We start from the raw sequence: 17,558 nt of genomic DNA, 5'->3' as shown, positions 1-17,558 counted from the left end.
TGCAAATGTCCTGTCACCTCTGCGGAAGCTGACTGTCTTTCACCCTCCTTCATATTCTATCTTCATTAATTTTTTCTAAACCTCATTAAGTCAGGAAATTAAATAAATTACTGGATGTTGCAGAGTAAGGCTTGGGACTTCAGAAGAGATGGGTGGGAAGAAGCGTTGTCCGGAAAAAGGAAGCTGCAGGAGACCTGAGGGCAAAACTGTTGGAGATATATGGGAGAAGTCAAGATAAGGAAATGAATCGGGAACAGGAGCTGCAACCTCTGGGCCAAGCCTTCCCTCATGAAAGCACAAGCCTATTAGTTTTAATGCACCTCCAGTGATACACAGCTGGAGGATTTGGGAGAGTGTCTGAATTTGCAGTCTTTGGGCTCTAGCCTCTGGGATTAGCAGGTCAACGTCTACACGAACGGCGATGTTCTCCGTGGTGTTCATGGGGAACCTAGAAAGTGGTGAACAGAAGATGGGCTTTGGAACTCCTGCTGGTTTAATTAAGAAAATCAGGAAACAAACTATTTTCTTGTCAGGGCTTCTGCCAAGTTTAACTGGATGCAGTTCTGTGAAATTCAGGGTTTATGGCTCTAGTCTTCCTAACAGTGATACTTGCCGGTTCCCAAGAAAGGAGGGAGTAATCTGGCAGCATTAGTTTGTATATATCTAAAACCAGAAATGATCCACGCATGCAAATTTTTCTAGCAGGCCTTCTCTCAGTCCAGTAGCTAATTGCTACGTACGTTTTAAAAGCTAAGCTGTGAATTGTGGCTCAGGGATAAACGAGGAGCGTCTTCATTTTGTGTCCCTTTTCTTACCAGCTTTGCCAGCACCCCAGCGAGATGTCCTGCTACGAGCAGCGCAAGCAGCCCTGCCTGCCCCCTCCCATCTGCGTGCAGAAGTGCCCGCCGTGCGAGAAGCCCTGCAGCACGGTCTGCGTGGAGCCCTGCGGCAGCGTCTGCGTGAAGCCCTGCGCCACGCAGTGCGTGGAGGTCTGCCCACCCAAGTGCGTGGATGTCTGCTCCAACCCCTGCGCTGCCCAGTGCGCCCCGTGCTACAGCACCCAGTGCGCGGACCCCTGCGCCACCCAGTGCCCCACGCGCTGCTGCACCACCCAGTGCGTGGAGCCCTGCAGCACGGTGTGCGTGGAGCCCTGCGCCGCGCAGTGCGTGGAGGTCTGCCCCCCCAAGTGCGTGGACGTCTGCGCGAAGCCCTGCGCCACCCCGTGCTGCACCACCCAGTGCGTGGAGCCCTGCGCCACGCAGTGCGTGGAGGTCTGCCCCCCCAAGTGCGTGGACGTCTGCGCGAAGCCCTGCACCACCCCCTGCTGCACCACCCAGTGCGTGGAGCCCTGCCCGGCCCCGTGCGTGGAGGTGTGTGCCACCAAGTGCGTGGATAACTGCGAGACCGTGTGCCTGGAGCCGTGCACCACCACCTGCTCCTATCGCTGCTGATCGCCCGGGCGCGTGGGCCTTGCACGCGGCCGCGGTCCTTTGGTGCATTGCAACGTCCATGGGCTCATGAGCAACTGTGCAATGAAAAACAGGTTACAGACCCACCAGCAACATACTGAGACCTGCTTACCCCTTGCTCTCTTCACCTTAGAAAATGTCTCTCTCAATATTTCCAGCCTTTGCTTCCTTTCTCAGCACCTCTTTTCCTCGGTAAATGCAGTTGGCCAACGTTATCCTGCTGGGCATCTTGGGAAGATGTTCTGTAAGGGTTGTGCTGTCAGCAGTTTGGTGTTGGAAGATTTCTGCCGTTTTATCCTTTAATTCTCATCTTGTCTTTTAATGTGTATGTGTAGCAATAAAAATTGACCATCAATGTCATTATCTGTCCTCTTGTCTTTTGTTCATCTCCCCGTTCCCATGTCTTCCGATCCAAGATCATCTTTCCTTAGTTTTCCTTTTAAAAAGCTGGTATGCTTGTGAAGGATTCGTGCCTACAAACACAGAGAGCGAAAGCATGCTAGCATAGAGCGATGTTTTCTAACACTGTAAACAAGCATGGCCAATACTTTTTGAGAGATACTAAAAAATGAGTTTTGTCCTACTGGAAAATAATGATAGAAAAATAATTAATAATTATTAGGTTAGTAATTAAGAGGTAAATTTAAGTGGAAGAAAACCCCAAATCCAAATGAGAAAATATTGAAGCATTCTTACTGGGTTTTTAATGATTTCTTAAAAAAAATCAGATGGAGACCAAATGGTATTTTTGATGATCTCTTCCCATAATCCTCACTGACTAGAAACAGAAAGTGAGGGATTTGGCTTCAGGAGATGAATCTTTTTGTGGTCCAGGAGCAGGTCCAAGCCCTGCAAGACTGCAGTTTTGTCCCCAGCTTTGCTATCGACACTTCATGTGGCTTTGGGCAAGTCTCGCTCTTGCTGTCTATCTGTTCCCCATCTGCAGCGAGGAGACGCCACCTCCGTGACTGATAGAGTAGTTGGCATTTCGGGTTCATTAATGTCTGGCTGGTGCAATATTTTAATTCACTTGCAAATACATCTTCTTTATTTGGAGCCATAATTCTGAACCTGAAGGAAGCCCATTGTCTGGAGGCCCATTGTTCCCTGCTAGGTGCTGCACTGCGGAGATAATGCTCCCATTGTCTCCGTGCGGCGCATGTGACTTGCTCACGCCTGTCTCCGGGAGGGCCGCACAATTTCCATGTCTGGGATGCAGAGGATTGCTATCCACCTACTATATCATTAAGGCAAGGGTGGAGGGCGATTAATCTCGAAGAGAAAAGAGTTATATTTAGGTGTGTGTAAACACTGTTACCAAATCAGCCTGCAATGAAACCTTGTGTACAAGTGTAGAGCTTTACAGTAGATCCCTTTTTGTGTTATTTCTGTCAACACTGGAAGGTGATGGTATCGAGCATGAATAACGATAGGCAAAGGTGTTTGGTGTATCTGAGTCAGGCAAAGAGATTTTGCACCTGAACATGCATTTCAGTTCAGCTAGACAAATCAGGGGCAGCTGGACAACTACTCAACAGCAAGGAAATAGAGGGGAAGTCTGGGAACATCCATCCCTAATTCCTGCTGGTGAACCCAAACCTTTGGGGATTCATCAATGAATCCTACTATCCGTAACGTCACTAATAACCGCTTGCTACTGCCATGTGCTCAGCATCAGTGCCACCTTCAGGTGTGGAAAAAGTCTTTGTCAGGAGGTCATGTGCAGCTACTAATGAGGTCCATCCTGCAGATGATTCATCCATGACTGATTTCAAGGCCTCTTCATACAGCTCTATCAGCCACGTTGGTCATGGGTCTCCTCTCCCCCTCTGCCATGAGCATGGCACCAAATGCAGTAATGATAGACACGAACGGGAAGCTCCGAAAGCTGCAGAGGAAGTGGCAGAGGCGGCCGGCTGGGTTGTGTTCATTATGTGTCCCGTGCCTATGGGAGAGCATGTTGCAAAAGCCCTGACGCATTGCTGTCCTACACACCTGTGGTTAATTCTGGGCATTGGTAAGGTCTGCCTATCTACAACAAATTAGTTCAGCCTGGTGCTTGTTAACCTCAGGGTTGTTAAGACCCCTGGACAGTCAGACAAAGATGGGGTGTGTGAAGATGTGGGTTGATTTTTTTTTTTCTTTCCCTCTTCTTCTTTTCTCTTCCTTCTTCTTCCCATGAGCCCCTTCTGCTCTCCTACCCCCACCAGAAGTCACATCCATGGTTTCTCTGTGGATCATGTGGTTGTAATGGAGAACAGGCTGTAGTTCACAGGGCCAAATACAGCCCCATGGGGCATGGCATTGAGGAAGACTCTGGGAAGGCTTGGAGCTACCTCTTCCATTAGAGCTAGAGGTAATGCTTTGGTTGAACTATTTTCCCTGTTCCTTCCTTGGAAAAGCTTCAAGGGGATTGGAATTTTTTGGAAGCATGGATTCACCCATGAGAAAAGAAATCCTACCACAGCTTCAGCAAGCCAAACCCAATGTTTGTAAATAGAAAGTTTAGTTCCTTCAGTGGGAAATGAAAAGAAAGTGCAAGGAAAACGCTGATGAAAATAAGGAAGCAACTTTCTATTTTGTTGGTAATATAAAATGTTTTGGTCCCCCTATGGGGAAGGAAGATGGAGAAGGATTAAAGCCTGTCAGGAAACACCTCAAGTTTATGCAAACAGACTTTACTGACTCTTGAGCAGATGAGTGCTGGCTCTGAAGTCTGAGTTCGGTTGTGGGATCTTTGCCCAGGGTCGGGACAGTATGAATTATTAATGAATTAGCCAGTCATTACCAGATTGGGTGTGCCTCCCATTAAAATCAACAAGTCCCCCGCACCCGAAAGCGGAGGCATCTCTGACAGACCTTGACTTAAATCCAGGACTAAGGAGGTGTCAGTGGAGCAAGTTCTGGTTGTGAAAGATTCTGGTCATCAAGTTAATCTGTCGTCATCAGCTGCCGGGGCAGACTTCAGAAAGGATATAAAAGCCTTCCCTTCGGGAGGCTCTTTAATCCAGGTGGCTTCTTCTTCCCTTCTGCCAACAGCAAGAGGTGCTAGGTGAGTCTCTCTGTGCCCATTCAGCTATACAGAGGGGGGGCTCTGTTCTCGGGAGATGGGATGATTTTTCTTTATTTCATTTCTCTAGTAGCAATTCCAGCCCTTTTCCCTGGCTGTGGGGTTCCTAGCAGCCTCCATAGAGCTGATGCAAGTTTATTTTCGTTTTCAATTCTGTTATTTTGAGACCTTCCGAGGCTCCGGGCACAGGGGCTTGCTGGCTTTTTGGACCAGCAAACCCTTGTCAGCCCTCACAAATTTTCAGCAACTGATAAGAATTTGCGTGGATAACCATCAATCGTTGAGCACTGAATAGCAAAGACATCCACTGACCGTTCATTTTGCACCCATAGAGCACCCAGAGGCCTTTCACCATGGTCTCCTGGATGCCCAGGCTCTGAGTATCACTTCGTTGTGCAAAATCGTAGCATCATTCGTAGTGGGGCAGGTTGCGTGTGCTCGTAGTAGGAGACACAGTCCCGCTCTGAGGTTTGCAGTGAAGGGATTGTTGTCAAGCTGTTCTTCTCTTTCAGAAACATTTGCAATACTGAAATATCACTGGCTTCCTGCTCCTCTTGCACCAGTTTTAAATATTTTCTATTGATTGTAAATGCACTAAGATTATTCTGTTTTCTTTCACTAGTATTTTTATTGCTTCTTAGTTTGTCAAAGTTTAAATGTTCAGAAACCAGCGGAACAGAGGAAAAGAAGGAAAACCCCTCCTCTTTTTTTTTTCCCCTCTCTCCCCCCACCTTATGTAAACATTTGCCTTTTTGGATCACAAACTTGTTAGGACAGTGCTTGCCTTGTATTCCTTTATGGTTATATACAGTTATGCCTGGAGGCCTCAGCGCAGGGCTGAGCTCCTCGGGCTAACTAGGACGTGGGGAACTGTGATGGGAGCCCAAAAACACACCATGGGGCAGCTGCAGCAAACCCGAGTCACCAGCGGCGATTTGGTCTGAACAGCAGCGTCCCAAGGGATTGCCAGTCTTTTTTCATGCCTGCCCTGGTAGAATTAACTTTTAAGGCCTCTTGGTTGTGAGTGTGAAGTCAAGGCTAAAAAATGGGCTGAAACTATAAAATCCGGAAAGGAGAATTGTGTAGGGCTAAAAAATAACCAAAATGACACCTTGGTTTCCTTCCAGATTTAGCAAAGATGTCTTCCCAGCAGAAACAGCAACAGCACATACCTCCGCAATGCCAGGAAAAGTGTCTTCCGAAGAGCACGGAGCAATGCCAGGCCCCGAAAGGACAAGCCAAATGTCCTGTGAAAAGCATCCCGCAGCAGCAGCAGCAGGAGCAGTGCCCAAAGCAGAAGTAGCGCTAACATCAACGGCCGCAAAAGTGCCCGGGAAGATGCAATCGCTTCCTTGCAAGCTCTCCTTCTCCATGCTAGCTCCGCCAAACTAGCTGGAAATCTGCAGGGCGCTGGCTTTATTTGCAAGCGGAAATTACTTTACAAAGAGATGCAATAAATTAGCTAAGATTTATTCATCCTCAACTATAGAAAAGTCATGAGGCCATTTCCTTCTGATCTTTACCTCAGGGTGTGCTGCAATAAAATTATAATTAACCGCATTACTTGCTTCTTGATATTTTTTCACTTTATTAGTGTCATTCAGTCTCTTCTGCTTTCTTGTAATAGCCCAGGAATTACCTTCAAATTTATATATGTCTACCTATAAGGCACATATACGTGGGTACCCATGCACATTCCCTTTCCAGGTTTTCCCATCAAGTTCTTTATCCATATTTTTATTTCAAATACTAAAAAAGAGCTTTCAGTTTTGAAAATGATCCACAAACCTGCACCAGCTATTAATAGCAATGACCAAGCAGACTAGAAATGCAAAAATGTCTGGAGCAAACAGGCTGCAAAAGGGTCCCAGTTTGTAGAAAGACCATCTAAATTCAGGCTGCTTTGGGGCAGTACTGCTGCCCAGGTGGCAAAACTCGCGCACCGGCTCGGGACCGACGTGCTTCCCATGTCGGGGCTCAGCTCGGCACGCACGGTCGAGGCTCAGCCTGCAGCTACGCATTGTGCCGTCTCTTGGGATTACTTTATTTTGTGTTAGCGTGATGTCATTTCACTTTTTGGACAACCGGCAATTTTGGGGTGTGTTGCCGTTCAGGAAATTACTTTCTCAGGCCTTGAATATTTACCCGAGGATTATAATATCTTGCAAGTTGTTTTCATGCTGAGCTGAAACAAAGTTTTCTGCAAGGCGTAATGTTCTGCAGTATATTCTTGTGGGTCTATCAAAACAATTAATTTTGATTTTTGAGTCTTAGCTGTACTATAACTGCTGATAGGAAAATGGTTTTTGAAAGTTTTTAAACCTGAACAAAATGGGAAGTTTTCACTTGCTCAGAACAGGTAGTTTTGGTTTTAAAACATTGAGAAACGGGAATTAGAATGTTTCTGTTTTGTGGCAGGAAATACTGGTTCAGCCAATTGATTTTCACTCAGCTATATAGCAGAGGAGGAGAATTATCATGAACGCAGACGTTATTGAGTGATATGATACTGGTGGCTTGCAGACAGCGCGAGCTCGTTCTGCAAAGCAGAAGCTGCGGGCTAAGTGTGACGCCGGGATCAGACGACGAGGTCGGCGCTATCTAACATCCATCTGGCAGGTTCGGGGCCGCGCTCAGGAGATTGCATCGCTCCTGGCTCGTTTGCAGCGTGGGAAAAGCTTATTTGCTTGGGCTTGCAACCTGCCTCGTAGACGTGCCCATGCCCTATGTATGCTGAAGGTCACAGCGAGGGGCTGCATGTATTTTGGTATGTTTTTGACTGTCGGGACAGCTCGACGTGAGCCGAGGCGCTCACATTTCTGACTCCTGCTTTGCCTGGCTTTGAGCCTAGGAAGGGGCTGAATGTTGCAAGCTTAGACTCCTTTTCATCTTTCTTTATGAGCAGAAGCTATTAAAAGTCTCCAGAACTCAGTATTCAAAGTCATTTTTATTGTTGATTTTCACAGTGAAATAAATCTTGGATACAATATCAGCCTAAAATAATTAGAGATAAGTACCAAGCGCGTATGCAAGAACACTGTGCGGTGAAACATGTTCCGGAGCGTAACTCAGACAGCACTGTGTGTACCTCCTCCTTTAGCCTGTGTAAGAGATGGAAGCCACGCCTGAGGTTAATTTATTTCAAAATATGTCTGGGTTGGATTTAATTACCTATATCTTTTCCATAAATACCCTCGGCTTGCGCTGTTCTTCACAGATCCTAGGGAATCTGAAGCAAGGAAAGTGCTGATCACAACCAATTCAGCTAAGCAGATAAATTAAGAGGTGACGGATCTTCAGTAAAAACCTTTCTATTCCCTCTAGCCCAATGGATTTTCTATTGCCTAAAATATTTAGCTCTATGGATTCATGATTCTAGAAAGTCTTGTTGCCATGGACCAGAACTATTACTAGTAGGTTCTGCACAAACCCCAAATCGTGCTGTTAGTATGGAAAAAACGCCTAAATGCAAGGCAGGGGATGACACGCGCGTACGGGGAGCTGCGGAGGGACGCGGGAAAAGCAGGAGGCAGCGTGCGGGGCTGCGCGATGCGCTCGGGGGTCTCTGCGCGCAGCTTAGGTTTGGGCATCGGCTTCACGAGCCCCGGCTGCAGCCTGCCGTCATGCTCTCGGTCGCTCTCCCGGCCTGCGAAAACCGGCGGCACGGTCGGGAGAGGATGGAGATTCGGGCCGCTAGAAAGTCAGACGCGCGTGCCTACCCGCGCCCCGCGAAGCTGCGTTATCTACCGACAGTCCTGACGCGCCAGGTAGTAGCATGTGGTCGTTAGTATAGGATAATGTTAGCGTTAGTATGGGGGGGGGGGCAGATGGAAGCTGTGCTAAATTCTGCAGTGAATAACAGGGCGATGGAAAACGACTGCTAATTGCAAGGCGGGGGAGAGGCGGCTGGGCTGCTGCTCTGCTGCTTCCTTCGGAGCTTTCCTGGTCCTCCGCGAGTTACTTCTGCGCCGGGGGCCACTGGACGGGCTGCTTCACTTGCTGCTGTTCCATGGGCGGACACTTCTCCGAGAGGGAGCACTGCTCCAGCTCAAGGCAGGGAGCAGGGGTCGGCACCGGGATCTCCTTGCATTCCTGCTTCTCCAGAGGGCACGGTGCAGGATCAGGGCAGGGAACAGGGATCGGCACAGGGATCTCCTTGCATTCCTGCTTCTCCTGGGGACACAGCAGGGGTTCAGGGCAGGGAACGGGGATCGGCACGGGGATCTCCTTGCATTCCTGCTTCTCCTGGGGACATGCAGTTGGTTCAGGGCAGGGAACAGGGATTGGCACGGGGATCTCCTTGCATTCCTGTTTCTCCAGAGGGCACGGAGTTGGTTCAGGGCAAGAAATGGGGACCGGCACAGGGATCTCCTTGCACTCCTGCTTCTCCTGGGGACAAGGTATGGGTTCGGGGCAGAGAACAGGGACTGGCACGGGGATCTCCTTGCACTCCTGCTTCTCCTGGGGACAGGGAATTGGTTCAGGGCAGGGAACAGGGATTGGCTCCGGCAGCTCTTTACATGGTTGTATCTCTTGAGGGCATGGGACAGGCTCAGGGCATGATACAGGAGGGAAAGTTGGTGGTAGCTTGCATTGCTGTTGCTGCTGCTGTTCCTGCGGCGGACACTCGGGTATCACGACAACCGGCGTTTCTCCTTGGCCTGGTTCCACTACTACGGGGACTGGTTCTGGGCATGGCACTGGGATCTGGACTTCAGGTTGCTGCTGTGGAGGACACAGTACCGGCTCGATGCATGGCACAGGCTCTTGGCTTTGCTTTGAGATAATTTCGCTCAGGCCAGGTGGGAGGGTGGTTTGCTGCTTGCATTGCATTTGATGCGCAGACATCTTTGCACGGGACAAGATAATCTGAAAGAAACATCAGAGCGTTATTGCGGCTGCTAAACCAACTGGGTTGGGAGAAGGGCGAAACAATGCCGGAGAAACGTGAATCATCCGCAAGGTAGCTTGCCCTTAGTTTCCCATAGCAGATTGGCATGGAAAGAATTATGATTTACTTCTTTTTCACCCTGCCTTTCAGTTCCTGCTCTTATCTTGCTCCTCGTTTCTGGTCTGCAACGTGGGACAGCCCTGTCGGGTCTCTCCGAGGCAGAGGCAGAGTCGTTCCTTTGAGCTGGGAGCTGATTTGCACTTCAGAGCTCTCCCTCCTGTCGCTTAGCTCTTCCCAGAGTGTTAACTCCCTTTCAGTTCTTTGCTGGAGAACTGATGAGAGGAGCTGGCAAATAACAGACCTGCTGCTTTGGTAGCAGTTTCAGAAAGTCAAAATAATAACAAAAAAATAACAACTGCTGAAGGCAAGCATTTAAAAACGTTTGGTGTATCAGCAGGTAGAAAAAATATATAGATCTGGATCCAACAGAATATTTCACATTGACAAAACCAAGGTAATTCATCTGGCTTTGCCCATTTTAAAATAATTTTCAGATTTTACATGGAATTAAGGGAAAATTAAAGAATGAAAGGTAATTTAAAATAGAAAAACCAAACTTCTTTGCATAGAAATGTTTGAAAATGTTTTGTGTTATCCCAAAGTTTTAAAGGTTACTTTTCTAAACGAGTCACTCAGTGAAATCAGTGTGGAACATTCAGCTACCGTGGGAGCCAGTGTCCAGCTCAGCTTCTGCCCTCCTCGTTTCGCTCTTTATTCTCTCTCTATATAAATCTTTCTCAAACCTGAGCTGCTAAGGCCCCAAGGTAAACTGCCACAGCAAGCTGTTAGCGTTCTGCAGGGTTGAGTTTACAGCAAATAAGTGATAAGCCAGCTCCTCCTCCTGCTCTGGTTTCACTCTGACTTCATGGGTGATGCAACGGGCTGAGGAGGTCACCCGTGGCACCGTCCTTCCAGCTGTCATGGAAGGAATTAGCCGCGGTGATGCTGCCCTTGGCTCCTAGATTCCCACGGCCGCTAATAACGTGCGGAGCTGACATGAATCAGAACAATCAGGAGAGATTTCTTCTCCCAAGGCCAGGAATGTGCAACAGGCCAAATGAATTTTCCTGACAATTTATGAAGCTCCCTCTCTTCGGTGCGTCGCAGAAGGCAGGCACCAGGCTCGCCTCGGCTGGTGCCGTGTCTCCTGTGTCCCTGTTTTCCTAAAGACAATCTCAGGACACAAATAAAAAGTTTGAATCATAGAAGCGTTGGTTGGAAGGGACTTTTTTTAAGTCCCCTCAACGCAGGACTACCACCAACACGGATCAGGGGAGCGTTCTGCCTTCTCCAGGTCACCTGCCCCTCTCAGCACATCTTCAAAGTAGATTTATTCCTCTCTGCCACATCCTTCTAGATCCTCCAGATCGATATCAAGTGTCACTTTCTATTTTCTTTATAGCAACCTGGTAACATCTTGAGCCAAATTGGTATATTGCTCTTGACACGGTTGGCCTGAATGTTACAGCACACCAGGAATATTTTCAACCTTCTGCTGTGTGCAGCCCCTCGTGCTCACAAATTTACCTTTCACAATATAATTCTTCAATTAAATCAAAGATTTAAAAATATTCTTGTTATAAATCACGGAATCATAGAAAACAGAGTAAGAAGGAGCTTTAGGAGGCCATTTAGACCTTCCCATTCCTGAAGGCAGCATCAGTTATACTCAAACCAAAATAATTTAATCTAATCTCGTCTTCAGAAAGGATCTAATTTAGCGCTTAACTATCCTCAGATTTACATGCCATCCGAATGTGCCTTGCAGAGTCATCGCAAGACTGCTTGTCCTACCCCAGTGCATACAGTTTCTCGTCTTTGCAGGAATCTGTTACATATTTAAAGGTAGCTATCAAATAAATCACTTCTTTAAAGAGTCTATGTACATTTAACCAAGCAGTAAAATCACAGACATCACAAAAAAAGTATCGGTATCCTCCAACTTACCCAACCGACCAACAGGTAGATGCACAAAGTCAAGTGGATGGTGGAGCATGGAGATTTGAGAACTTTTATATGGTTTCAAAGCCCTGCCTTCTGGGAATGAGTCCTCCTGGGTAATGAGCTCACTCTTTCACAACTGCTTTTGTGTGTTTCCTCCACAGACTTGTTTTACACGTAGGCATTGTGAAGAGGCTGCTTTTGGTATAGAAAGCCTTTTAATCCCTTTTCTGACTAATGTGACAACAAAATTTCTTAAAATGTGATTAAAGGTCGTTCTCTCAGGTTGATACCTTCCTCGCAGACCCCACCAAAATCTGGGGTCTTGGGATGCTCTAACCCAGTGTGGCTCCGCTTCAGTCCACAGAACTGAGTCATTTCACATCAGCTAATGATCTTGTCCCCACTTCTAAAGATACATTTGCAGTTTAGGACACGGGGACTAATCTGTACTTCTCTTGCCTGCTTCTCATCAGAGACTTCTCTGAAGTGATTTTCTACTGATTGTGTGAATCCACCAGGAGCTGCTTTTTAGGAATTTTTTTTTTTTTCCATGAAGATCTTCATAGCTTTCATTCTTTCTTTTCAGAATGGATTATTTTTGAATGCATGCTGCTTGCTGTGGTACAGAGGATGCAGCTTCTGCCTATCCAAATTTGACAGGAGAGGGAGCTGAATTTATCTCCATGTATCGTGTGAAAAGTAAAGGGATTTTTAACAGTATATGAGATTTATCACATCCAAATAGGTCTGGGCCACTGGTTTGGTTGGATACCAGAACAGCACTTGGAAAGATGCTACAATTTACCAGTGAAATAAAGGGAGCTTGCAGGGTTCCTAGCGGATTCCCTTAGCATCAGTCCATGTAAAAAGTTTATGGAGCGAAAACGGCTCAGTTATTATTAAAAGCACAGCAACCTCTTCTCCACCCCCTCAAAAGCTCAAGGAGTTATTTGGACCCAAGTCAAACAGTCCTTGTCTGTGATGGTAGGATTACTTTCACCAGTGGAGACGATGCGTCCCACGCAGGGGTGAATTTCATCATATTTGGTTGTTTTGGGACTATCTTTGTCCTGTCTCAAGCATTTTACCAGCGCCCTTATCAGAGCACCCACTGCAGATGCAATCACAGCAACAGGCTGAGCTGGTACCCGCCGCGCGTTGGGATTCCTGCAGTGCGAATGTCAGCAGCTGCTTCTAGCTGTGGTGTAACTTCCTCTGTTAATAATCATTTGGCAATCGAAGGGCAGGATACCTGGATTTTAGACCACGTCGTCTTTTCCCATAGCGTGACTTCATCGCTGCAACTTCCTCTCTTGCCTCATCTGCAGGTGGGGCCCTGCACCGCTGCCTGCCTGGCTGCCTCTGGAAGCTGCTTAGTTTTAATTTCCAGCCTTTGCTAGCGAGGGGTAAAATTGCAGCCCAAGACCTGCTCCTGACTCAGGCCTCACCTATGCCAGCTGCGACTGCTTTTCTGCTGATGCCGACTGCAGCCGCAGCTCTGCTGAAGGCAGGAACTGGGACACTTTCCAGCCGTGGAGAACCTGCCCATCCGCTTTCTAGGTAGAATCAGGCTTTGCTATTATCAGAATGGCCTTTCTGCTGAGATTTGCTCCTGGAATGGCATTCCTCAGAGCAGAAAGGAGGGGGAATAAGCTCAGACTCAGAGAAGAAAAAACTCTTGCGCTTTATAATTATTGCACTTTTTGGCCTAAAGGGGCCAGAGCAGCAGGGTTTGGGAGGAGAGGCAGTGCATTTCATTAGATCAAATATTGCAGCTGAAAAACATGAATGTGCATCTTTGGATTAGAGCTTCAATAACCTTCGTTATGTCCATCAGTTAGAGCACCTGAGAGGAACAGGGCACGTAGCACCTGTGAACCAGTGTTGAGACTGGTTATGGGCTGGACAGTCATGGCCCTGTGTTGAGACATGGCTTTTATTTAAGCGAGCAGTCAGCTTTCTAGAATACGTAGCCACTCTGAGCATCAAATTTCCAGCCTCAACTTGCAGCATCTAGTGATTAAAGAAAATCACTTTCCATAGCTGGAAGGGAGACGGTCTGAGCCCTGTCTGGAGATCAAGAGGTGGGGCCGTCCTGACCGTAAGGCCTGGTTGGGATCCAGGTCTGCAGAGGCTTGGGGAGGTCACTTCGCCTGCAAGTCAGCAACCTCAGCAGAAAAATGATGGTAATTATCATGGAAGAGGCTCTGAAGTCAGCCCGTGGAAAGGGAGTGAATGTTTTTCCCATAGCAGAGGTGTAATTGCTTTCCCCTTCCATGTGAATTGCACAAAGACTATTTTTAGAGGCAAATACCCTATGCAGTGAAACCTGCCTTACTCAAACATTTGGGAGAAACGTGCATCGAGGAGGGTGACTTCACAGCGAACGTGGAGCTGCGCAGCTCCCGGCTCTCGCCTGGCAGAGCGTGGCTCTGCTCCCAGCCTGTACCGCATTTATCCCACTAATCCCAATAAATAATACTACAAGTGAGAAAAACCCTGGCCCGCTCCCATCCTTCTTCCTAGCCAGAAAATGCCACTCCAGCTTCTTAACAGCTTGTGCAGGTGCTGGGCTGCCTTCAGCCCTTTAGGGTCCTTGCAAATGCTGATCGGGTAATTAATTAAGTGCCCAAGCAGCTAAGATAGGCAGGGAGGGAGACAGCAGTTATGCCAGCAGCCTTGAATGGAGGTCTGTGGCCATCTACCTTATCTTGCTTGCCACTGAGATGAGATGAGTGTCTTGGCATCTCTAAGGATCCTGAGCTCTGCCTGCTATATCGCTTCGGCCTCAACAAAATATGAGTTTTCCAGAAGCAAAGGCCACTGCAGAGATTCTCGGCCCAGGATGCGAAATGCTCACTGTGTCCCATGTCTGCAAGGATGCGCTTTCATTTCTTGCTCTCTCCAGGACTCTGAACCTTTGTGCCCAGAGAAAATGATTTGAGGAAAATATTACACTGCTGGATTTCATGTCATGGTGTAATTTAGAAGTTGCCGAACTGGATCTCCCAAGGCATGGCTCGCCCTGATGGCTTAATTAGACACTGTTTCGTTAACACCCCATCTTGTTCTTTATTATTGTCTCTGTCATCACTTTAGGGTGGACACCTTGATTAACTCATCTCACGAGACAAAAGACATAACTACCTGTTGCAGAATTTCCTAGTATCGGTCTGTCTGCCTGCCGGTCCGGTCACTGCTGCACCTGCGGACCGCGTCGTCTCTCCTAGCGCAGGAGGCTGGAGGGTCAAGGCATGCTACGGGAGGAGAGCAGCTGGTCACCCCCTCGGTTCCCTGATTTGGGAGCCTATTGCAGAGTCTCCCTGCTCTGCTTCTTGGCAATCTTTTCCTAATTCCCAGCCTAAATTTAGTCCTGACCACTTCTGCTGAATTACCGCTTCTCAGGCGGAGCAGATGATTGCCTCACTGAAAACTCACTGGGCACCGCAGGAGCGCTGTGCGGGCAGGCAGCACATCGAAGAGCCCAAGTCTCGATTGCTTCGTTCATGCGCCGAGCTCAGGAACGGACTTGCTGGAGCTGAGCCTGCGATCAGCCTTTCCTAGCCTCTCCCCGACGTTGCGCGCTCGCAAAGTAGAGCAGCCCAGGGCTCACCCTGCGTTTGTGCTCAAGTTTGCAGCACTGCGGCTGGAGAGCAGGGAGCAGCGAGGGTGCCGGGCCGCGTTTCAGGCTTCCCTGGGAGAGGGCGAAATATCAGCTTGCTGCAATATCAGCTGTGCAGGGGTCGGAAAATGGGGAGGCCTGGGCAACGGGGAGGTTGGGTGCAGATTAAGGGCACTTTATGCTTCCAAAATAGGCAGAAAAGGCCTTGAATGACCCTGAAATTCAGGCCCCGCATCTGAAATTTTCAATGTTAATTTGCCACCAGCATTGTTTTTATTGTTATTTTTCGGCAGGACCGAAGCCACAGGGTTTTGAAGCAGAGCATTTGAAAAACGTCCAAAGAAAAATGGGCTTTCGTGCTTCAGGTGTGGCCGACACAACGGCCTTCTGCTGCTAAAATAGAAAATGCCTAACAACAGGGAGTTTTCTCTCCTAAAGGACAAGGAAAAAAAAAAAACAAATAGTTTCTGTGAATTGGACCGTCCTGGAGCTACAAAAAATGCAGACACCATGTACTGTACAGGCCCATTTTCCTGGGAGGCAGGGCTCCCCGGCTATATAAGGATCTTTTTAATTCCCCAGACTCTTGCCCTGCCTTTGCATTGATTCATTGCTTCACTGGGGGGTTGCCTAAGTCTGATTTTGAAGCATCTATTAAATATTACTAATTAGGCTTGTCATAATATGACTTACTGCGGGGGCAAATGTAGGATCATAAGTTGGTGGTGCCAATTTTAGACTCTTCCGCCTGCGAATGGGATTAAATTAGATTAAATTGCAGGGGCTGCAGGCTCCAGAAATTAAACTGTCTCTTCTCCCGCTGTTTCAGTGCCTGTGTAATGCCACTGATTGATGGAGATAATCTTGGTTTATACCTGTGCCACTCTTTCGACTTTGATGGCATCACTCCATTGCACAAGGCGGTAATAGGGGGTGACTCAGGCCCAGAGGACTTAGAGTTTATACGAACACGGTTTGTTCTGTAAAGCAAAACCTGCACTGTTAGCTGCATTGCTATGGAAAGATGAAGATTAAAAAATTTCCTGTTTCCAGAGCATCTGATTTGACATGTTCTGGCTCCCCCTGGGGAAGGGAAAGAAGGGATAAACTCCAGAGCTGCAGGAGAGCAGAAGGGAGGATTTTGAGCAGCGTTGCAGCTTTGCACGAATGCGGCGCCTGCCAAAACAGACTTTGCTCCAACCTGGGTGTTCTCAGGGGTTTCTGGTCTGCAAACCAGCATCAGCAAGGTTGGGTGCTGGAGGAAGATCATCTGACAAGGGCTGGCTAATGAAAGGGACCCGGAGCAGATGAGTGCAAAGCAAGAAGATAGCACAGGAGGGAAAATTATTGGTCTACAGGCCTGAGAGAGGGAATTATCTTGGATCTTCTGCTTTCCATGGTTCTGAGTCAGTCGTTGAAACCACAGCCATCCTGAGCTCCCACAGTTCGCTTGTTCCTCACATCAGTGTGCAAATTAGGGCTAAGTTACCAGTATTTCTAATAAAATCGCTGCTGTTGCTGCTTTTCTTTCCTGTCTTTGCAACAAAAAAAATGGTGCAATATTTCCTTTCTTCAAAGCCACTATATTGCCTTTTTTCCCATGACATTTTTCTCAGTCCCTGGCCTGGCAGCAGGATGTCGTCGCAGTTAACCCAGCAGCAGGGCAGGCAAGCAGCCCCTCCGACCCCCCCGGCGGCGGCAGCAGAGCCAGAGCCGCCAACAGCCAAAGAACCAGAGAAGAAACCCGAGGAGCTGCCCGCAATGAAGCTTTTCGCACCAAAACCCGAGCAAGACCCACCGCCCGCTGGGGCACCTGCCATTCCCGCTCCTGTGCCGCCCCTGGAAGAGCAGCAGAAGAAGCCGCTGAGACAACAGCCTCCAAAGTGAAAGTAGCTCCTGTGCATGGAAAACGTGGTGCAGAAGCAAAATCCACAGCGTGCTGCAGCTAACTCGGGGTGCTTTATTGAGGGTCTGCTATAAGTATTTCACGCTTTCATCTTCTCTGGGTTAGTGCTTCGTTTTCTTATGCCGTTGCCCCATTCACGGGCAAAGCTGCTGGCAACCACTGGTGCCGTGCAGCCAGGGGAGCTCTGCATCAGTGTCGAAACTGTTAATCCAAGCATTTTGTAACTCACCAGGACTGTTACGATCCTGTAGTCCGATTTTCTATAGAGACTGAACTCCCCTGAGCCTAATAACGCCTAGAACAAAGAGGTGTGCTGTGGCTACTAATTGCAGAACAGCGAGAGTTCATTAAGTAATAAAACGCTTTTAAAACGAAGCAAGAAGGAGCCCAAGTGAGGAGCATTTCATTCTAACGCACGATGGCCTCCAGTGCTGTTAGATCGTTGAAATAGCGATACTGCGGATTTACTGCTTGCTGGGCTAATAATATGCTAAGTTTTGGTGTCTGCAGCCTCTGTGCCGCTTTCTAGTTACAAGCCTGATACAATAAAAACGTGCAATCTGTGCTTATTGCCCTGCGTTTCCTTCATTCTCCGC

The 17,558-nt window shown here is 48.1% G+C and overlaps 2 protein-coding genes across 3 annotated transcripts in view; one reads left to right on the top strand and one right to left on the bottom strand.

Moving 5' to 3' along the window:
* The window catches only part of LOC106482322 (keratin-associated protein 9-2-like), a 39,606-nt gene extending 37,856 nt beyond the window's left edge, over window positions 1–1,750 (top strand). For both annotated transcript variants that reach the window (XM_067313418.1, XM_067313417.1), the window contains exon 7: window positions 819–1,750. In XM_067313418.1, coding sequence (XP_067169519.1) covers window positions 819–1,451 — 633 coding nt within the window. In that variant the 3' untranslated portion in view covers window positions 1,452–1,750. The remainder of the gene's footprint in view (window positions 1–818) is intronic.
* Window positions 1,751–8,496: 6,746 nt separating this feature from the next.
* LOC106487907 (keratinocyte proline-rich protein-like) lies at window positions 8,497–9,387 on the bottom strand. The gene has a single exon (XM_013946716.2). It carries the CDS (start codon window positions 9,385–9,387, stop codon window positions 8,497–8,499), a length of 891 nt encoding a protein of 296 aa, XP_013802170.2.
* Between the last annotated feature and the right edge of the window lie 8,171 nt (window positions 9,388–17,558).

This window comes from Apteryx mantelli, chromosome 31 (assembly GCF_036417845.1).
Source record: "Apteryx mantelli isolate bAptMan1 chromosome 31, bAptMan1.hap1, whole genome shotgun sequence".
In the NCBI taxonomy this organism is placed as follows: domain Eukaryota; kingdom Metazoa; phylum Chordata; class Aves; order Apterygiformes; family Apterygidae; genus Apteryx; species Apteryx mantelli.
This window is presented reverse-complemented; position numbering and strand designations above follow the sequence as displayed.